Source organism: Labeo rohita, chromosome 6 (genome assembly GCF_022985175.1).
Source record: "Labeo rohita strain BAU-BD-2019 chromosome 6, IGBB_LRoh.1.0, whole genome shotgun sequence".
Taxonomy (NCBI): domain Eukaryota; kingdom Metazoa; phylum Chordata; class Actinopteri; order Cypriniformes; family Cyprinidae; genus Labeo; species Labeo rohita.
Genome location: NC_066874.1, coordinates 12777306 through 12800973, shown reverse-complemented (window position 1 = coordinate 12800973; position 23668 = coordinate 12777306). Strand labels below are relative to the sequence as shown.

The window sequence follows — 23668 nt, the reverse complement described above, 5'->3', positions numbered from 1 at the left end:
AAAAGTGTTTTTGTTAGTGTAGTTTTGTCTGTGATATATTTATTTGTGGTTGTTTGCTATTTTAGAATTAAATATTTCCTGTTATTTAGAATTATTAAATTAAAATGCTTGGGAAATTTGATTGACAATAAATTTTTGTTCAAAATTTAAACTGATGTCCATATTTTATTAGTGTTAAAACCCACCCAATGCAAGTACTATTACAAGTTATGACAACAGTACTCTTTGACATTGATCACAATTTAGAGGTAAGTTGTACATTAAGACAAAAAATCAAAATACAAAGTTTGTAGCAAATAAATGAGGAAATACAAAAAAAAAAAAAAAGGAAATGAATTACATGGGTAAGGGTGGTAGAGAGAAAGAGGGAGTGACTAGGGCAAGACATTACACCTGAATCTCTGTCACACCCTACCATGTGACTCTACATGTTAGAAATGTGGGCTAACTACCACGGCCCTGAGAGAAAGTGACCCAACAACATTCCACACCATCTTACATTCACAGATTCTATGCATTTAAAAAGCTAGCAAGTCTTAAAAAGGACAGTGTCATGAAAATAATATGAACTTGTGGTTATAATGAACTACTGTTAATAAAAATAATTCTTCAACAGTGCAACATGTCTAACAAAACTGGGTCAATTTTAATAAACTAAATACTAAATAATTATAATTCAGAGAAGATTAGAGTGACTTATTAGTCACAATCTAATTTTGGGCTTATTGTTAATGTTGTGACATATTTCTTTGCTATAACTTTTAATTACTATCAACTGGGCTAGATGAAAAAAAAAAAAAACAACAGATGAATGATAGAGATATGTGTAAATGTGTATGTGTGGCTGAAAAAAATGGGAAGGTGAAACTGGTCCACCCGGTCCTGCAAAAGGAGGTGGTCTGGGTGTTGCCCAACACCTGTTACTCAGGGCGGAGTGGAGACAGAAGAACAGCTTTACTTCACCACTGTATGACAGTTCTAGAAAGGCAAAAAGTGTGTACAGAGAAGCTTGTGGAGGTAAAGGATAGAAGTGAGACCGATTCACAAACTGCAGCAGAGAAGGTGAATCTCACCTCACTCCAACTCTTAGGATGTTCAAGAAGAAAGAAAGCACGGTGAAAGATGATTCCAAGATAAGCAAGTAAGTGCTGTTGGTTATTTTATCCTCTAGGCTGTTTTGGGTCTGTTCTGTTGCCAGACAGGTCTGAGATCAGTTTTAGACAGACTCGGGTAATCAGAGCCCAGTGAAGGTGTAAAGATGGTTGACTCTGTTTTCCTGGGAACATTAGATCTGAAATCTGTAATGGTTAACCCTTTACAATCAAGAAGTGATCTGTAATTTTTTAGAAATTTTATTTGCTGGGGCCTACAACAACCAATTTGTGGATAAAATTGGTTTCTTGGTCAGTGATATTTTATTCTCATTTTACATTTTACAAGGAAATGGAAACAAGAAAGAATAACCAGTTCTGTTGGCCTAGATTGTTTTGGTTACAATATAACCTTTGCTTTCCAAACACAAGTTGGAATTATTATGGTTTGTTCAGGGTTGATGAAGAACAGAGACATGAAACAGAAAATGCATATCTTAAAAAAAACAAAAAAAAAACATAGTACATTAATTTAACAGTTATAAAATCTGGAATAAAATCGTGTGGTTATGGATTTCTGGACATCAGGCCACCATATTCTAAATCTCTAATGCACATTTTTGTGCATGCAATGTTTATTTTATATAAACAGCTTATTTAACCACATCAGTCATGTTCAAATGTTCAAATTTAGAATTACAATTTGAATTTCATTCCAAATTGAGCTCCCTGTCTGCTCTACTTAATAGGAACATTTTATTGACTTTGTATAATATAAAATCAGTACCATCTATTTATTTTGTTAATTATATATATAAAATATATGTCATCCTTGTTCACCTGTAAGCATGTTCTTAGAAGTCAGAATTGTTGTATAGAGATCAGAACACACCACTAGTCAAATCTGATTAATGCATATAGATACAACTGAACAGCTAAATAAAGGTGTTAACATGTTGTGTAAACATGCAGTAATCAGGGTCTCTCAATAAAACCAGATTTTAAAAAATGAAAAGTGTAAGGAGTGTCCTGGCTGCCTAAGCTCAGTTCCTGTAAGGGCTGACGTTCTTGTTCCTCCACTAGGCTGCTGGGTGTTGGTCCATTGTTTCGACACGGTCATGCAAACGTGACATTTTAAAGACAAACACAATATAGTTCTAGTAAAATGTTGTAGAAGGCAGAAAGAAACAAATATTTTATAAGTTCTAAAATAGAATAGATAAAAGTAGACATCAGAACCATTCAGAAAAATTGTTACGTTTTAGTAATTGTATGCGCTATGTATTATGTAATTCAGTATTTCCCTACCTGGACATCCTGTAGGCACCCCAGCAGTACACATTTTGGATGTGTCCTTTATCTGACCCATAATGGAATTTGGTGTGAGCTGAAATGGAACAAAAAAATTATGAATTCTTCAGAACTCAGCTAAGAGCATCCAACAATGTCAGCAGTGATCTTCTGCTGGTTAACTTCATGAACTAAACCAATGTTTAGATTACAGCTGACTTACTTTAAACTTTCATGATTTTCCTTTTGTATATTAATCGTTCTTTTTCCTAAAGTCACTGACTTACATTTTTATGAAATTACGTTTTGCTACAATATGAGATCATTGTCGTCCTGTGTGTTGGTTTAGAGGAATCCGTGAAAACAACTGTTTCTGTTTAAACACATGGACATGTTAAAGGAATTACTCAATAGGTTTCTTTTGATCAGATGTTTTCAGTGCAGCAAGTTCTGCTCTATACACTTTCGCAGGCTGTCAGTGGCCTGTCTCTATCTTAGAAGCTTGTCTAAAATAGGTGGATGTATGGGCGGGTGAAGAGATGTTGAGAGAACAGGTGTGTGGAGGGTGGTGTGGCATTGTTTGCATTCTTAGATAGGTACAATGATGAAACATTCTGGACTAACATGGCATGATGGGGAAGAGATAAAATTACAATTTTATCTGACAGCATGGAACTAGTATTTATTCAGAATGGCACACAAAATTTGGTTGATGATTATGTAAAATCATGATGTAACAAAGCAGCTTAACTGACTGGATATAACTAATATCCACAAATTAGCTAATAAATCAGGGGTGGTGATCAAATAAAGTGGGATAATGAGTAATTTCACTTGGTATCCCACTGAGGTGTATATATATATATATATATATATATATATATCATCCGCTTAACAGATGATTAGTTCATAGTTACAATGTATTTAACATGTATATCGTAATTTCTCTATGGACCCCCTCAGGTATGTTTTGGGACTCTTGAACTATCATGTGAACATCAAGTGAGTGTTCTTAGACCTCTGTGAAACTATGCCACATGCAATTATATTATATGCCTGAAACAGTTTTGCTGACCATACTCTTTTGACATTGTGAGCTACAGAAAAATGTTCTCTGTCTAATCAAAACTGTACAACTTCAAATCTAACAGGCTTTACTTACAGCTAATTTTTCTGTATTTTGCACTTGAGTATCTTTTACACATTGTCATACTAACTCTTAATTTTGAACTGGCAGAACACAGGTGAGTAACCTGGCCTTGCTGATTGCACGTATGCAGAAGAATGCAGACACTGTTGAAAAAGATGTACTGCGAGCCGAAGAGCTGCTGGTCATTGTAAGACAACAAATTCTATTATGTTTATATATATGTATGTATATGTTAGTAAATGGCATATAAATATAAATACCCCTCCTGCCCCCTTTGCTCAGGATGCTGACCATGAGAAAAATAATAGGAAATTACAACATCAGAAGGAAAATGCAGACCTCTTAGGCCGAGCAGAGGGGCTTCTAAAAGATCTATTTCTGGATATGGACAAAGCCAAAAAAATGAAACATCCTCAGGCTGGAGAAATAGAGAATGAGTGAGTGACACAATAGGAATCCTTCACACCCTAATAGTCTGGTTGTTAAGTCACATCGAAACTGAGCTAACAGGGTTGTACAGTGTATCTTCTGTCTCATCTTTATGATTATATTAAAAACTAACATTAATTGTGATGATTTCCACAAGCTTCATAAATTATTTGTATTTTTTCCACTAATCAGTGTGAGTCGTCTTCATGAACGCTGGCTGAAAGACTGCTCCCTTTACCGAGAGCTGTATGAGCCACTGAATGAGGTGGAACTACAGCCGAGAATCAACTGGGCTTTGGTGCTGAACCAAAAGCAGGTCAGAAAACACATAAATATGCACACAAAGAAAAAAGTAATTGTCATATTAACACACATTAATAATAACACAAAAATAACCCTAACCCTTACATTGATGAAATTGAAATTTGTGAGAAAAATGCCTCTTTAGCAGGTCTCGAAAGCATCTTTAGTGATCCAATTAGTGAAAATACATGGAGTGGATGATCTCTATAATAAATTAATACAAAAGTTAAACTGAAGTCCATGTTTTGTACTGTTGTTACAACTGGTAGTATATCAGGTTGTAACAACAACACACTTTGTACAGTTTGTATACAAGCTGTAGATTTCTTTAATTTATAGCAGATAAATGTGGGGAAAAAAAATCTCAAAATCTGAATAGCTCAAGGTAAAAAAAACCCAAAACAAACACACCTGTAAATGTTAAGTGTCGCAACACATCCCTGTCTCCCATATTATTTAATTATTTGCTGCAAGAGTATATAGATACACAGTACACACACAAAAGTGTATGTGTATATGCGTGTGTTGATTAATTAGTATTTCTTAATCATTCGGAATATTACAGAAAGAGGCGAGCAAAGAGGAGTATGGCCCCACTCTGGCTGACCTGAAGAAGCAGATTGCAGCTCATAACATCCTTCATAAGGAGATTGAGTCTTACAACAACCAGCTATCCCCTGGATCAACCAGCTCCCAGGTGAGCTTAAAAAAAAAAAAGAAATCCCATCAATTAGGCACCTTTTTGTATGTTTGTTACCAAGACTTGCATTCCTCATTATCAGTTACTCACCTCATATCATTCTAATGCTTTAATTCTAATTCTTCAAAACACAGATGAAGATAACTGTAATGAAACCTGAGACATTTCTGTCTTTCCACAAAACCAAAACTTTGATGCTTCAAAAAGTTCATAAAGACAATGTAAAAATAATGCATATGAACCAAACAGTTTAATCCAAACCTTCTGGAGGTTTGATATGATTTATAAGATTGTGTTATATGATTAACATATTTATTTTAAACTTGTATTGACATATTAACATTTCGAAGCATCAAAGTTTTAATTTAATTTTGTTGATTTTCAGTGGACACTTTCATTAAAATCTCTCAGATTTCATTAAATTATTTTTCATTTGTGTTTGAACATGTCTTTCACATGAGGGTGAGTAATTGATGAGAGATTTTTATTTTTTGGTTAACTAACCCTTTATTCATAAAACTTAAAATCTCTCATGTCATTCCAGGAGGAATATAATGCCATCAAGAAGCAATATGCCAATCTGCTGGTAAGAAATTATTATGTATTATGTATCACTGATACATGGATGATTTGTCATGCCTCTTTAAATTGTAAGAGATACTGTTGGTGCCAGAAATGTACAGTGAGTTATAATAAGAACAGAGAGAATGGGGGAAAAATCTCATTTAGCATTTTTAATGTTTACAGGATAACTCAAAATGGAGACGTCACTATCTTAACAGCCTGTATGACTACATGCAAGACTGTGAGAAGGAGGTGGCATACATGAGGGAGGAGCAGAACAAGATCCTTAAACAGGACTGGAGTGATCAGATGGTTGACCATGCTGATATCCGCAGACAGTATGAGGTGAGCTACATGATTTGCATAATGGAGTGGACTGAATGACAGATATATCTACAGAACAACGTTTCTCAAACTGGGGTACTTGGGGTCCATCTTAATAGTCCGGGGACCTGGAAGAAAATTATTCAAAAACAAAACTGCATTATGAATATTTTCTTATTACAGAATTATATTTCCCATTTCTCTAAATACACAAAGAGTATGACGGACACCTAAAAGCTCTGCTATGAATCACAAAATACATAAAATTAAAATGTATGTATAGCCAGTTATTTCTATCTTTCTATCTTCCTGGATTATTACTAGTGGCCTAAGATTTTTGGACAGTAATATACACACACATACATACAACACCATTTAAATGTATTTATTATTTAGTCCCATAAGAGAATTAAAAACAGGTATTTGTTATTGTTAGATTGTTAACTTTACTGATGTTGCAAGAGAAAATAAACTTGCATAAATTGCTGATCCTTTAAGGCTGGTTACACACATAGACATTAACAATACTCAAACTGGTCAGACAGGAACTTAAATACACAGACCAAATGAAGATAATTAACAAGACACACCTGAACATAATAAAGAACTCAAATCAGTGACCATGACAACTAACTGCAAACAAAGTCCAAACAGTGTGATGGTGTGACTGTTAGCTGGTGAAAAAATATAGATACAGTGGTCTACTTCTGCATACTCCTCTTTTGCCACAGTGATCTATCTTGATAGATAGACAGTTTTTCTTGATGTATTTTATTTTATTAGAGGCCAAGCACTGCAGGTACATAGGCATCTTATGTAAGTGTTAGATTTCTTCTTCTCCTTTTTCCTCTTTTTCTTCTTCTTCCATTCATGAGTTTATGGTAAGTCATAAAACCGCTTGCAGGAAACTCCTAGATGGTATGTCAAATTTGGCTCAGATCATCTTTAGACTATTATGTCAAAAATGCCAAAATGGACGTGAGGCTGTGTCTCCTTGATGCTTTGGTGTACAGTTATAAAACATGTCAGAAGGTCATAAGGGTATGAGTCATAAGTTTTTTCAGTGCTTCCTATTATAAATCAGTGGTCATCAACCATTTTAGAATCATGTAGTAAAATACTGTATTTCTAAACGCATTAGCAAAGGGGTTGGCAACCTAAAATTGGCACATGGAGGGTTAATTGAGAGGTATATGCATTAAAGATAAAGTACCTCGCTCCTGCATGCAAATGTACATTTGGTAACACTTTAGTATAGGGACTAATTCACACTGTTAACTAGCAACTTGTTAGCATGCATATTACTAGCATATTGGCTGTTTATTAGTACTTATAAAGCACATATTCTGCATGACCCTATTCTACATCCCTAGTCCTACCCAATACCTAAACTTAACAACTAGTTAAGTGAGGACTAACTACTAATAAGCAGCAAATTAGGAGATTATTAAGGCAAAAGTCATAGTTAATAGTTTGTTAATACCCTGAATTGGACCTTAAAATAAAGTGTGACCGTACATTTTAGGTAATCATTCCTCTTAGTCACACAACCTGTTTTAAGTTAGGAGCTAAATACTATTAAAAAATATGAATTGAGCTGTGCAAATCAATGGAAGAGTGCAGCTCTGAAAAACCTGTGTAATCATAGCTATGTAATCATAAACCAGTGTAACTACTACCCATATGAGCCACTGATAGCACAAGATCAAGCAAGCAGCGCCATGCTTTAAGTATCAAACTAGTTATTTCCTTTTTGCAACAGTCACGCTACACAACTGAGTGGATGACAGCTTACAGTTTTTGCTGTATTTGTTGCTCTTATCTTTTGGCAATAAAAACTAAAATCAAGATTTACTATGACGTAGTGAAAACTTGTGATGAAAGTGTCTTGGCAGCCTCCTTATTAAGTTTTTTGGAGCGCCACTGTGGTGCCCCATTGTCTCCTTTTGTTGATGATTGCCTATGGAATTCCATGAAAAACTTAACGTTCTGGAATTACTTTTGTACACTTATCCTCATTGGTTCCTCGTCACCATGAGATTCTTTTTTTTTCTCTCTCTCTCAAAACCCTGCAAAATTAAAAGGGATGATTATAGGCACTGTACAAAAGCTTTTTTGTTTTAGTGTGGGATTGGGAAGATGATAGAAAATGTAGCAAAACCAACGTCTTTTATTTGTAATGCCTTGCAATGTTTGGTCCACAAATAATTTGAATTCATGAAAGGGCTTCAAAAAAGTTGAAGAAATCTTGATGACAATGGGGTTGCAATTTACCCTTTTTTCTTCAAATTGTTAGCTTTTTTCTTTTTTTAATAAACATTTAACATTAGGACAGCAATGATCATTAGGCAAGCGATAATGGGTGTTTTTGATAATTATTTGGTTAACTGCAAAAGTGGCAACAGCCAAAAAAAACCCCCCATTATATTAGCCCTTTGGTCTCTTGTCTTTTTGCAGAACTTCAAGAATAACAGTCTGCTGTCCCATGAAAGTGAGGTCAACAAATTACAGGATGATGGAGACCGACTGGTTGAGCTGAAACATCCTGCTGCCAGCACTGTTCAGGTAACTTTATTATGTGACACTTTGGACAGTGGGCTAACTCCAGCCATGTTGTCTATGTGATATTGGATTTGTTATTTTATGCTGTTGATAAATAAGTGGAATTGAATGTAGCTGACTAATTACAGTTAATTAACTGATGTGTTCAGCAATTAAATATGAGCTGAGCAATTAAAGCTGAGCTCTGATGTGCTATTTGTGTGTCCAGTCCCAGAGAGACACTGTGAGGAATGAATGGCAGAAGTTTCTGAATCTTTGCATCTGTCAGGAAACACATCTGGACAATATAGAGGAGTACAAAAGGGTAGGTGGGGCAAATAGATGGATCCATCATTTTTGTTAAACACATTTAGTTATAAACATTCTGTTAATTTATAATGCATAATCAAGTTTGGGTTCTTCTCAACAGTACCAACTGGATGCAGATACCTTGTCCGAATCTTTATCTAAGCTTGGCTCCACTGTTGATGCCAAAGCACTCAATGGCAAAACCAGCACTGAAATTCAGATGCAGCTTGAGGTGAAATCACATTTTAAACTAATTAATACATTTTAAATAATAATAATAAAAAAAGTATTTACAGTACATGTCAAGTTTCTGTCCAGTTCCAAGCCAATGTATATAAAAATAAATACGATCTGTACGTGTCAGTATTGTGTTCTGTGTGTCTGCAGGGTGAGGAAAGGCCTTTACAGCGCAATGAGCAGGTATTGGCTGACCTGAGAAAGCGAAGCACCTCTATCACACCACTAAAGCTTCGTCGCACTCCTCCAAGCAGAACTACCACGGTTGAGTCTCTGTGTGACTGGAAAACTCCCAAGGTTAGAATCTCTAGAAAAAAAATATAATGTTATTTTTGTGTTATTAAAATGTAAAGATTTTTTTTTCTAACATGCAAAGCTTTGGTTACTAATTTTATATTCTTCTATTAATTTGCTAATCAATGGGATTCTTCTCAGGCTTCATTGAACAGAGGAGAGCTGTTTAATCTGAAGTCCAACACAGACATTGACAACTGGGAGGTTCAGTCCAATGATGGGACAATCAAAAAATTTCCTGGAGTTTGCTTTATGTTTCCTCCACCTGATCCTGATGCCATCAACAGAGTTGACCTGTAAGAAAAAAAATTATTTTTATACTCAGAATAAAGTCTGGGCAATACATCTAAACTTTGATTAAAAAAAAAAAAAAAAAAAAAAAACAAAAAAAAAAGGATAGAACAGCTGTTGTTTCCAAGCACTGTCAAACTATAGAAGTAGTGACCACTTGCTTTTTATTAAATTTACACGTTTTTATTTTACACATTAAATGTCTATTAAATTAACACATGTAAATGTAATGAAGTTCCAAACATAGGTTTGGGAGGAGCCTAATCATTCAGTCCTGTCAATCATCATTACGAGCCTATATAAGCAGCTCTCATTGCACCATCCCAGCCTCAGTTCTTCCGGCATCCCTCCACCTCCCCTTCTCCTCCTCTATTTCTGTTATTCTCCCTCTAGAATAGCGCAATGGGGGGTTGAACTCGGCGCTCTAGCCGAGCCTCGGGTTCAAGCCTCCATTAAGGACAGTAAGCCAAGTTTGTTTACCATTGCCCATCAGGACTGGATGGGCAGGCAAACTCGTGAAACAATATTAAAAACAGTGCAAAATGGGTTAAAAATGTGCATTCTGACAGCTGATTCTTGCAATGTAATTCACATACTACATTTAACACTGTGCAACTGTGGTAAATTATGAAAGTGTTTCAGAGATTTCAGTAAGAAACACAAGTCTATCAACGGATTCTGGTTTAAGAGATGCTTTGTGGCATGACACTATCTGCCCACTGGCACTAAAAAATGTATGCTTATGTCTAGTGAGTAAAGCCTTCAGAGACCAATAACTAATAATAATTTGTGTTTGTACGAGCAGGCTGGGCAAAGAGTTGGAAGATCTAAAGAAAAGGCGGACTGCTTTGAGAACTTCGCTGAACAATCAACCATCAAAGGCCTCTGTTTCACAGGCTCCAGGTAATTTAAGAACTCATTAAAGCCTGTCTACACCGGTTTGTATTTTTATTGCTGAAATGTTAGATTGTGTTCCAAATTACGTACTATACACTATGTAAAACAACACACTCTGCCATCTAGTGCATGAATTTAAATAGCCCTTAACCTTCTGCTACTGAAGTGTATACTTATTTTTGATAAAATTATTAGTGCAAACACATTACACATAATTATGTGTATATTACAAAATAATTCATTGTAGAATAGTATGCAAAATGGAACTTTTTTGCATCATCCCATCATCATTGGTGTAAAAAAATGAATGCGACATCTGAGGACTGCTATTTGTACTGTATAGATTGGACTGTATAGGACTGTATAGATTGTACTACGTAGTATTTTTTCCAAAGCATGATCTAAGTCATGCTAAGCATGATTAAATCATGCTGACAGGAAAATATCCTTCTAATCAAATGTTGAAAGCTGTAGTTCCAGCCACACAACTTTGTAATGCTATTTGCAAATGTTTGTTTGAAACACAACCCAGTTCTGATGATGATATGTGTAAAATATGGAAAATAATAAAAATTGAATTTCCTCACTCCCAAAAAAAAACTGTTACAAGTGTTTTCTTGTCAGGTTTAGATCACCTAGTTATAAATTCTGGTTATTCTGAAAATACACAGTAGCCCATTTGAAAGAGGTGATCACAAAAAGTATGTGGTGCTCATAAAAAAGTAGGAAGTGCTTGTCACAAATAAGCACTGAATTTACCTTTAAGATAATAAATCAGTGTCATATTTTGTTTTTAGTCCCTGCTCCAAGAGCTGAGGAGAACTCCAAAGCTGTAGAGCTAGCTAGCCGCCTAAACCAAATGGATAAAGATCTAGCTCAAGTTGAGATGGACACTCTGAGCAGTCTAAGAGCCCCACTGAACCGCAGTGACCCTGCCACAGACCTCGCTAAACGTCTGAAGGAGCAAGAGGTGAGACATGCTTTAGATATCTAATTAAATTAAACTGCCTTACTTTAGGTTTATAGTGTCACATAACACAAAGTGCCAGAATGAGCTACTGACTGTCAACTAGGTTATTGATTATGCTGATAATGACTTTACTGATAACTGAATGGTTAAAAATTATGGTCAACAACCTAAATCTCTAAATCAGTGGTTTTCAACCCTGTTCAATTAAACACATCTGATTTAGGTCAGCTCATTAGTAGAGACTCCAAGACCTGAAATGGATGTGTCATACAAAGCAAACATTCAAGAAGAACCACTGTTCCTAAGCAATGGTTTTTGGAAAAACTGTCAGTGGATCAAGAGCACCATGTTTAACAATACTTGTTCTCTAAACAGAGAACAACTGCAGCTCTCCAGCAGCTGGAAAAACAGAGGGCTGCAGCCCAAAAGGACCTGGAACCTCTACTTTTAAAGGACTCTAATGGGCCAACCTCTTCCACTCTACCTCAAAAACTCACTGATGCCAAAAACAAGCAAGACAGTCTGGCTGCTCTCATTGATCTGTACAAAAAGAAGTATGTATAACTTCAAATTATTAATATAGGAAATGATAGAATTCTAGATGTTGCAACTCTGTTCTCTCTTTTTAACATTAGAGCAAATGCTTCTTTGGCATTGGAGAGACAGCTCAAGAAGATGGACAGCACTATCTCAGGATTTGAAAAACAGCTTAGTGATGATGGTGCCATCCCAGACAAAACTAATGTCATTCAAACCCGTACACAGGAGATTCATGTAAAGACTTCATTTTTGGTTTAGTAGAATGCATTCTCATCACTAGTTCATGTCCTTTTTGTCCCACTTTCCTGCGTTACATAACCACAGCGATGGGTGTATATAATTTTTTTATATATAATTTGTTCTGTGCCGTGGCATTTCAAGTAATGCTACTGTGCATAACAACTACTCGAATCATATGCATAATAACGAAATTTCCTGTCTTTCATCCAGGGTTTGAGAAAAGATGTTGCTGGAGCTCAAAGTGAGATGCAAAAGCTTAGCGAGGACCTAGAGGCACTTAAGAAGCTAAGCAGTTCACTTCAGCAGGGTTACCAGGAGTATTGTCCTGATATACGCAGACAGGAAGCAGAAGTGAAGAATCTTCAAAGCCGATATGCCAATGTGAGCAACCAGCTCAATGAAAGGTGAGTTACACTCATGCTAAAAATTGAATCTAAATTGAATCTCTGACTTCTCTGTGATAACGAGCTGAAAAAAAATAGTCTCGTGGGCAGTGTGCCAACATAAAGCGCTGGTGCATATCGAGTCCTGGCTCGTGGACCTTTTCTGATCCCATCTCTCTCTCCTACCTTGCTTTCTGTCTGAACTACTGTCCTATCTTAAAAAAAATTCTTTATATTTCCTTAGAGAGAGACTTTTGCAAGAGGCTAACACAAAACACCAGGACTTCCAGAATGTGAGCCAATCACTGAGCTCCTTCTTACATAATCTACCTAACAACAAGATTAACCCCACAGATGATTTGTCTCAAGTTAATGCAAAGCAGAACTCTCAGAAGGTTAGATTTGTAGACTATATCAGATTATATAAAATAAATGATAGAAAAAAAAGTACAATTCTTAATGTGGTTTTCTTTAACTCAAAAGAGGGTGACAGAGGACATACATAGGAAAGGCGATGACATGGATAGGGTCGTTGATCTTTCAAAGGATCTACAGAATGTTCTCAAAGTAAGTTAAATATTTGTGCTACAGTAATTGTCTTTATCCGGAATTACACACCAAATTTACATTTTTATTTACATGGGGGTAAAACTACAACAGCATTTTATTGGGAGACAATAGATAGATAAATAAATAAACAAATAAATAAATAAATCTGAGATTAAGAGATTATATTTTGAGAATAAGGTCAAAATTACGAGAATAAAGTCATATTGATATGAGATTAAAGTTGTAATATTTTGAGAATGAAGTTGTAGCATTATGAGATTAGTGGTATTATTCTGAGAATAAAATTCTAGCATTATAAGATTAAAGTCGTAGTATTTTAAAAATAAAGTCAGAACTACAAGACAATTCACAGCAATACAAGGCTTATCATTGTAATATTTTGTGAATAAAGTATATAATGCATGAATAAAGTTAACAAGTGTGAAAATTTCACCACCTACTCCACAGAAAACGTCTATTTTTAAAATTATATATATATATATATATATATATATGTGTGTGTATATATATAACATTTGAAGTGGATCAAAAACGTTCATCAAAGTTGTCAAGAACGGGTATTATTAAGGTTGGATGCCACAGACGTTTTGGCAGAGTAGGTTGGATTTTCACATTAATTAACTTTATTCACACAATATACTACTTTATTCTTGAAATTTTACAATGTTAATTTTGTATTGCTACGACTTTATTTTTGTAATTTATTTATATTCTTACAATACTTTGACTTTAATTTCATAATTGTCTGACTTTTTTTTCAAAATATTACTTTAATCTTGTAATCTTAGATTAATTTTTATTTTACCATTGCACTACAACACTGTTATATTAAAACTGTGAAAAGACTTTAATGTTACTTTTTTTTTTTTTTTGCTTAAACCATGTTACGAAATTTTATATTTCATTTATTTCGCATAGGAATATGAGATGAATTGTGAGAAGTACAAAGCTACTCTTGATGATATACCTGCGACAGATGCTAAAAGACTTCACACCTCCACCCTAGCTAGCTCTGTTGCAAAACAGGTGAGATATCTGAAATGTAAAACATGACATAAAATTCCTAATATCAATTAAATACTGTACTTAATTCTTTTTATTGTTGTACTACAGGAAAAGGATATTACAAACCATTATGCTGAGACAGCCGCTGAGAGTCAACAATTGCTCAACCAGATGAACTTAGCAAAGTCCATCATGGCTGAGGTGCAAAATGTTCAATATTTTTCAAAATCTACCACTGATCAGAAGAGATCACCTGTTATATTAAAATCTTTGTTGTGAAAAGTAAATCATCCATGTAAAGTGCTCAAACTAATCATCTCTGAAATATTAACTTGTCTTTTCTCCATTTACATAGAATGTGGTAAAAGTAAATGCTGTACAACAACAACAGATGCAACAAAAAGCCGCTGAGGACAATGAGGTTCTCCAGAAAGAATTAAAGGAGGAAATTGCAAAACGTACCAGTGCAGAGAATAGCCTAAGCACCATCAAGAGCAGGTATTTATCTCTGAAGAATCGAAGAGGAGTAGAGCGAGTGGAGGAGAAGGAGGTTCTGCAGTATTACCGTGACCCAAAACTTGAGGCCAGTGTGCAGGACTTTCAAAAGAAGATTCACGAAGAAGCACTGAAACGCACCAAAACACAAAGTGAGATTGAGGTACTGACCAGAAAGATCACTAGCCTAGAAAGTGAACTTAAGAACACCAAGCCCAAGCTAGTGACAAGGGAAGTGACAGAGGTAGAGAAAGACCCTCAGTTGGATTTAGAAGCCTCAAACATTCGTGAAAACATAAGCAAATTGAGAAGTGAACTTAAAGTTAAAGATCAAGAAATGGCTTACCTGCAAACAGAGATGAGAATGTGGGAGCAAAAGAAGCAAAACATAAAAGAGAGAGTGGTGCAAAAGGAAGTAGTAACACTGAAAAAAGATCCAGAAATGTTGAAGTCAGTTAGGACATTTGAGATGGCCATCTCAGATGAAGGTGAAAGGAGCAAATCACTGAAAAGAGAAATCTCCCAAACCAGGAGCCAGATTGATTCTCTTGAGCGGCTCATCCCAACCTTAGAGCCAAAAGTTGTCACCAAGGAGGTGAAAAGGGTCGACCGGGACCCTGGACTTATAACTGAGTCTAAAGATCTTCTTACTACAATAGAAGAAGTGAGAAATGAGAACAAAAGTCTCATGACTGCGCTTAGTAACCTTCAGTTGCACCATGTCCAAATACAACAGATGAAGCCCAAAGTGGAAGTCAAAGAAATTATAAGTGAGAACTTCAGGGTGGCCCCTGAGACAGAGGCAGAGATGCAACGCTTGAGAAGGGAGCTTCAGGACAATAGCAGACAGTTCTCAGACTTTGAGAGACAAATTAGCCTTGTCAAAACAGAGCTTGGAGTGCTATATGCACAGAAACCCAAAATTGAGTACAAGGAAGTAGTTCAGGAGGTTGTAAAAGAGGAAAGAAGTCCAGAGAATGTAAAAGAAATACAGAGGCTCTCTGATCAAGTATATTCCCTGCAAAAAAACTATAGTACTTTGCAGGATGAGGTTATCCGTCTTAGAAAAGACAGGGATGAATGGAAGGCTGAAAAGTCAAAGGTTGAGACCAAGATTGTCACTAAAGATGTAACTAAGTATGTTGATGACCCACTTCTTGAGAAGGAGGCAGATCGTCTCAGGAGAGAGGTCCGTGAGGAAACTCAAAGGCGCAGAACTATAGAGGAAATGGTGTTTGAGCTTCAAAATAAATACATTCAGCTTGAGAGACAAAAACCAGAGGAAAAAGTAGTAGTGCAAGAGGTGGTGCGTCTACAAAAGGACCCAAGGCAGATCCTTGATCATGACAGGCTAGGTAGGAGTCTAGATGAAGAAGTGAAAAATCGGAGAAAATTTGAGTTAGAGGTGCAGCAAATGAGAGCACTCCTAGAGGACAAGGAAATAACCATCAGAAGCAGTGATGAAAGGCAAAGAAAGATCCAAGTGGAAACTGAGTTGAGACAAATTAAATCCAGAATCCATGAGCTAGAAACTGCCCCACCTCCTATTGAGGAGAACATAGTCATAGAGGAAGTTCTGAAAGTTGAGAGGGATCCAAAACTAGATAAACTGACCAATGGTCTTCGAACAGATATGGATAAGGAGAGCAGTGACATTATGCGTTTAACGAGAGACATCAGGAAATTGACACTGGAGATAGAAATCTTGCAGCGAGAGAAGTCCGTTGAGAAGACCATCTATAAAGACATTGTTCGCGTAGAGAAAGATCAGGCTGTGGAAGCAGAACGGTCTCACCTTAGAGAACAGTTACTTCAGAAGAAAAATGCCAGACGAGACCTTGAGGATGAAATCCACCGTCTAGAAGAGAGACTTCAGCGACAAGCAAGCAAAAGATCTACCACGTCCCTGGAGGAGACCAACTTGATTCATGATCGGGACAAGCTGCAAAGAGAAAAAGAAAACATCCAGAGAGAGCTGAGAACTTTGGAATCTGAAAGACAAAACATCAGCATCTCATTCCACCAGCAGTCTAGGCTGATGAGTGAAAGAAATCAAATGAACAGGCAAAAAAGCATTAAAATGGAATCAGATGTTCAGAGGCTAGAAAGGGAGATCCTGGATGAGAAGGACAAAATTCATAAGCGAGATAACATAATCAGGGAACTAAAGAACAGTGTGAGGAAGGAGGATCCCTCAGACACTCGCACTAAAGAAGTCAATGTTTCTACTAAGATCAGCATCTTGGACCCTAACACTGGTAAAGACATGTCACCATATGATGCCCACATGCAAGGCTTCATTGATCGCAACCAGTACATACAACTACAGGAACTAGAGTGTGACTGGGAGGAAATCACCACAAGGGGACCTGATGGTGAGATATCCGTTTTGCAAGATCGTAAGAGTGGCAAACAGTACTCTATCAATAATGCACTAAAAGAAGGCAGAGTGACTAAATACCAACTACAACAGTACAAGGATGGCAAAATGCCAATCTCAGAGTTTGCTCTTCTTGTAGCTGGTGAAACAAAATCTCGGCAGTACACCCCAGTTACCAGCCAACCAACTCAACAGCTTAATGAAGAGTTCCCTATCTGTGGTGTGTATGATGTACACACTGATTCATGCCTTAATGTCCGCAGTGCCATGGATCGAAAGATGATTGACACCAACACTGCCCAAAAACTGCTTGAAGCACAGGCAGCCACTGGTGGCATTGTGGACATCAGCAACAGCATAAGATATTCTGTCCAAAAAGCAGCTGATCGAGGTCTGATTGAGTCAAGTCAACTACAACGGTTATTAAATGCTCAAAAGGCTTTCACTGGAGTTGAGGACCCTATGACCAAAGAACGTCTGTCAGTCGGAGAGGCAGTACAGAAAGGGTGGATGCCCAAAGAGAATGCCATGAGATACATGGAAGCACAATTTCTGACAGGTGGGTTGGTCAACCCCAATAAAGCAGGAAGAGTTAACATTGTGGATGCTGTCAGCTCTAAGATGATTGACAGCACAATGATGAGAGAGCTTCAGGAAGAGATCAACTATGGAAAGGAGCTGACTGACCCCATCACAAAGGAGAAGGTCAACTACAAGCAGGCTTTGGCTCGTTGTAAGACAGACCCACTATCAGGTCTTCCAATGCTTCCTGCTTCCTCAAAAGATTCTGCCTATTCTTCCTCATATTTTAGTCATAAATAGCCACTCACAGTCTCACTGGTATAAAACACGTGTAATTCATTTAAGTTTCTGCACTGTTGACTTAATTCTTCTTGGTTATAATAATACTGTAATATCTATTACACACAAAAACAGTAAAGCTCTGCTCCAGTTTATATATTGCGAGTGTTTAGTGGTTGCATTGATTCAATATATATTTAAGATAAAAAAATAAGTGGAATCTGCACATCATGTATAACAATAAATGTTTATACAACAAAAAGCTTTTTAAACTTGAGATGAAAATAGTTTAATTTAATCTGATCTATACTGTACTTGTAATACAACATATTGTAAATCTCAGGTGCTATAAAATCTACCAATTTAACCACATTTATGAAATTAGATTAATCTTAGACTCATTTAAAAATCGCAACTGCTGAGATGCTTATGTTTACTTCATTTTATACAGTATGTAATGGGGCGGAATGTTGTATCACACAGAATGCAAGAAATATTTATCAGAAAACAAGTATGGAAAATAAATTAGCCTTTTTTATTTCCTTGGTATGATGGGCCAGAAGTGCAATTTCTGATTCAAAGTCATTAAACTTTTATTTATGCCTTTAACATTCTCTGTTCTTTCTGAAACTACTGTTAAGAATAATTGAAAATAATTAAAATGCAATTAATGACCTCTGTTCTTTTTTGTTACATTTACTCAGTGTTTTACTAAATTAAATCAACAACACATAATGCAAGAGTGGTATCAAATATATTATTTACAGGCATATGCAAGGCATTTTAGTAAGCAGCAGCAGCAGCACACACTGTAATGGATTTTTGTAATATTGAAAAATGTGTTTTGTTTTGGTTTTTTTAAATAAAAAAACTTAAGTGGTATAGTTTTTAACTTGTACTTAACATTCATTATACACAGGGTGTGTCATCAAGTTTGGAACAAATACCACACAGTATACAGCAACAAAATATATAACTGAAGAGCTATTCACCTCTGCTATAAACACAGCATATTTTACTTATTTATTTCCAAAAATGTAAAACTAGATTTATTTTCACAGTTAACTAATGATAATCATTAGCTAAATGTAAACAAACAAACAAACAAACAAACAAAAAAAAACCTTGATTCACATCTACTTTCTGTAAATATTACAATCCTACGCTTTTGAGAAGTTGACACAAAGTCATATACTCTCAAATTGTAAACACAACAACACAACAAAGAATTTTTTTCCCTCAAATAATCACATTTTACAGGTTTTTCCTTTTTCACAGTTTGGAGTTTGCATATTCATCTCAGGCATTCTCTCCTTAAAGAAACATCTCTGTTCCATAATGGCCTTTTGCAATAGTGTGAGGTCTACGCCATCAACACTACTCAAAGCGCGAGCATGCAGTACAGCTCCACTTAATCCTAGAAGAAGAATCAACACAAAATTCTGGTTAAAAAAAAAAAAAAAAAAAACAACAGGGAAAAAACACATTCTGAATACAAACACAATCAAAATGATAGTAGATTTAGGCTCATAGCAGGCTGCAGCTGTGGTTTATTTATATTGCTGTACGTCTTACTCAAACTCACCATCAGTCTTTTCAATTTCACCAAGAACAAAATACTGAGCTCCAAGTGTAGGCTGGAATGGTTCAACAAGTGTTGTTTGTACAGACACATGGCACTGTGCAGAAGACTGCTGACCACTTAGAATGGCTTTGGGACCTTCTGGCTCATAACTTATAAGTCTAGATGGAAAGATGAACACAAGCTACATTTAGTTTTTGATATTTTTTTCCAGGTTAAAGAAATAGATAAATGATGATTAAATGTCAAATAATAAAGACAATATTTTGATAAAAAATAATTCATCAGTATTTACTTGGGAATTGCAAAAAGACTTTAGAAGAGTTTCATCCAAATGCACTAGTTTAATAATATTATAACAAGGAACAAAAGTGCATGAAACTCAGAAAGAAGGAAACAGAACTACTCTCACCTACATTACAACAACAAACAGAAAGGACTTGACAATGAACACTGGAAAAAAGGAATAAGAGAAACATCAGGAAGAAGAAGGGGAAACAGGAAACCAGGAAAAACAAATTTTTAATTTAATTTAACCTTAATTTGATTGCACCCAATTATAATATAATATATTGTTTGTATTTGTATAGTATAATTTATACAGTCACCAGCGGCGATCAAATATATTACTCACAAATTAATATTTTTGGTCGCAAATGCGACCCCTTTAGTCACAGTCTGGAGCCCTAAATAAAATAGTTTTTGCAATGCAAATAGGCTAGAAACAATGCATCGCCAGACACAAGCAAACTTGTATCTGATGCACACTTTTTTAAATCGATGTATCGCATTATTATCTTATGTCAATGCACTAAATTGGTGCATGTGAATTAGTGAATCTTACCATCCCTATATTTGATAAGAAACAAATTCTTAGATTTCAAATTCTGTTAATTATATCACAAAATCCAAACATTAAATGGGCTCTAAAAACACATTAAAATGTTGCATAACAGATTGCTGTATCTGCCTCTATTGTTCAAGCGGCAGCATGAACTAATCGTCTCTTCTGATTTACTATGTTATAGCAGTCATAGAACAAAATAAACATGAATGAATATCAGGTATGTTGAAGCTATGTTGAAATATACAGTACATCCTGCAGATATGTATAACCTCTCACGTAATTGCCACTGAAGGTGTCAATAAAAACATGTAAGAAAACACGGAATCTCTCACACAGCCTTGTGGAGCCCAACAGGATGTTGTTTGACATGCATATTATTTGACATACAGAGTATTTTTAACTTTCACACAAAGTGTTTTATTTCTCAGAAAATAATGTAAATAAAATAATAAACAAGTTTATCTTTAAGTCCAGCAAATTTTAACAACAGTATATCGGGATGTATGGTAGTCTATTAAATGCAAAAAAAGAAAAAATAAATAAAAATAAAAATCCATGAATAAAACTCTAGTAAAAATAGATTATGTACTATCCAAATGCTTACTAATTACATGTGGGAGTCAACTGGCTTTATAACCAAACTGATAATGGTGCAAAATGTTTCCTAGAGAAGTCAACTGCACTGTAAAAAACAATTTGTTGATTCAACTTAAAATAAGTTGTTACCCGGCTGCCTTAAAATTTTAAGTTCAGTCAACTCAAAAAATGTTTACAATAATTCCTTACATTTATATAGCGCTTTTCTGGGCACTCAAAGCAGTTTACATTGAAGGGGGAATCTCCTCAACCACCACCAGTGCGCAGCATCCACCTGGATGATGCGACGGCAGCCATATTGCGCCAGAATGCCTACCACACACCAGCTTATTGGTGGAGAGGAGATGTGAGTGATGAAGCCAATGAGAATATGGGGATGAATAGGAGGCCATGATGGTCAGAGGCCAATGAGCATATTTTGCCAGGATGCTGGGGTTACACCCCTACTCTTTTTCAAAGGACATCCTGGGATTTTTAATGATCACAGAGAGTCAGGGCCTTGGTTTAACGTCTCATCAGAAGGACGGTGCTCTTTGACAGTATAGTGTCCCCATCACTACACTGGGGCATTACGACCCACACAAACCACAGGGTGAGCACCCCCTGCTGGCCTCACTAACATCTCTTCCAGCAGCAACCTTGTTTTCCCAGGAGGTCTCCCATCCAGGTATTGACCAGGCTCAACTCTGCTTAGCTTCAGTGGGCAACCAGTCTTGGGCTGCAGGGTGATATGGTTTAGTCAACTTGAAATGTTAAGAAGTACTAAATGACAACTTACATATTTGAGTTCATTCAACTTAAAATTTTAAGGCAGCTGGGTAACAAGCTCAGCCTTTAAGTTTAACAAACCAAATTGTTTGTTTAGTCAACTCAAATATCTAAGTTTTCACTTAGTATAACTTAACATTTCAAGTTGACTAAACTTATTTGAGTTGACTGAACTTAAAATTGTAAGGCTGCAGGGTAACAAATTATTTTAAATTGACTTAATTTGTGTTTTTTGTTTTTTACAGTGTGGGGCTCGACAGTGCAAACATTTCAATTACATTTGCAAGTAAAAATATTTGCAAACTATAAAATCTATTTAGAAGCATGTGTGCAAAATGTTTTATGAAATTTAAAGTATCTTAAATAGTATAACATATGTCTTAATTATCATTAGTACTGTAATTAAATTTGAGGATGGAATAACAGGAATCGCAAAACAGCCTAATGGCATTATTAAACTTCAAATGGGCTATAACAGGGTGTCCGAACCTGGCATTTAATTCACTGGAAATGTAGGTAGCTTCTGTCTGGTCTGCCCTGACACAGGAAGGAAAAACTAAAAACATTTAACACATTACATACTTTACTAGCAACAGCATAATAATCTGTTATATATATATATATATATATTCACTGTTTAAAGCAGACCTATAAACAATTACATAATTATTAAATGCAGTCTGAAGCGTAAATATTTATATTATTTTTTTTATTAAAGCCATTAAGTACACAGTCTTGCACATTTGTCAAATTTTTTTTTGCTTTAAATAAAACTTTGTAATGTTGTGACTTGAGGCTCAAGGCTAATATATTAAGTGTGTAGGTGCTGCAGTGTTTGGAGCTTATTTTTGTATAGAATTTAAATAGTCATCTAGTGAGCTGGCTATAACCTCTGGGGAATCTCCAAAAATGCAAAATAAAGCCAATTTAAATAACTGTTGCAAAGTGATAGTTCCCCTCACCTGTTCTGATTGAAATGCGTTGAAATACAAGCACAGCAAACGCATATGTTAGGATGATTGAAGATCCGCATGTTTTGTTGTTGTTGTTTTTTTGTGTACTGTCCCCAGAAATGTCCTCTTTTTAAAGCACGTTTAAAGCACGTTTAAAACACCCCACAAATACACTGCAAACAAGTCTGAATAACTTTTTTTTTTTTTCAATTTATTTATTTATTTATTTTATTTTATTTTTTACAAATTCTGGTTATAATAATATTTTCTGTATGCTTTTTTTTATTTTTGGTAAATTAAAATCAGTCAGGGTCAGATAAAACCACAAACATCATGATAATTATTAGTTATAACAATAGCATATAAAACCCACATCAATTCCCATTTTTAATTCATAGATAATAACAAGTTATAACAAGAATTAAATATTTTGACCACTAAGATAGGAAATGCTCCTGATTTTCATTTCAGAAATCTGGTTACCCTAACATATGTATACTGGCACTAAAACAAACAAACAAAAACAAAACAAAACAAAAAACATTCAGACATATTTCATAAACAGCATTTTCGACATATCAATGATTTGCTATCAGTTTTACATGAACATTAAGAAAGGTCACTCCAAATTTACCCTGCTACGCTGGGATTAAAGCTATTTTCTATCAGTAATAAATACGGATACTCGCAGCAGTTCTCTGACTAGATTATACATTTAAAGGTATTGTGGGGTTAAATTAATAAAAATCGCACCTAAACATCTTTGACAACTTTAACAAGTGGACCGACCTGCCATACGTTCGCACTGACGCTCCATCTTTCACCAGGTCTGTACTGATCTCCCAGAGGAAGTGAAACACGGCTGGAGGAGGCAGCATTTCAAATATTTATTTTAACCATGCATATAGACGCTTGGGTTATTAGAAATTAATAGTATTGTAGATACTCTGCACATTAAAACAACAGCGCCATGCCACAGAGTCACGTGACACGTCACCAGGAAGAAATAGCTGGCTCTGGCGCACTTCCACATACATTTAATAAACTAGCTAAGCATCAGTGTGTTGATTTATTCATTTGCTTATGTTTTATTTACATCATAATTGTTTTTATTATT

The 23668-nt window shown here is 35.6% G+C and overlaps 1 protein-coding gene across 6 annotated transcripts; it reads right to left on the bottom strand.

The window, feature by feature from the left end:
• Positions 1 to 1150: 1150 nt before the first annotated feature.
• ten1 (TEN1 subunit of CST complex) lies at positions 1151 to 23538 on the bottom strand. Of its 6 annotated transcripts, none has more exons than XR_007827967.1 (6): positions 23341 to 23538; positions 19390 to 19547; positions 19056 to 19221; positions 9134 to 9526; positions 2669 to 2754; positions 1151 to 2478 (listed from the first exon to the last, which is right to left on the bottom strand). XR_007827967.1 is itself a non-coding variant. In XM_051113184.1 (4 exons), the coding sequence occupies exons 1-4, from the start codon at positions 23427 to 23429 to the stop codon at positions 9439 to 9441; spliced, it is 501 nt and encodes a 166-aa protein (XP_050969141.1). In that variant the 5' UTR covers positions 23430 to 23538; the 3' UTR covers positions 8955 to 9438. The 6 variants fall into 6 exon arrangements, 1 of the variants encoding a protein (XP_050969141.1); XR_007827970.1 differs by lacking the exon at positions 2669 to 2754 and having other exon boundaries at positions 1151 to 2296; positions 2400 to 2478; XR_007827971.1 differs by lacking the exon at positions 2669 to 2754 and having other exon boundaries at positions 1151 to 2178; positions 2400 to 2478.
• Between the last annotated feature and the right edge of the window lie 130 nt (positions 23539 to 23668).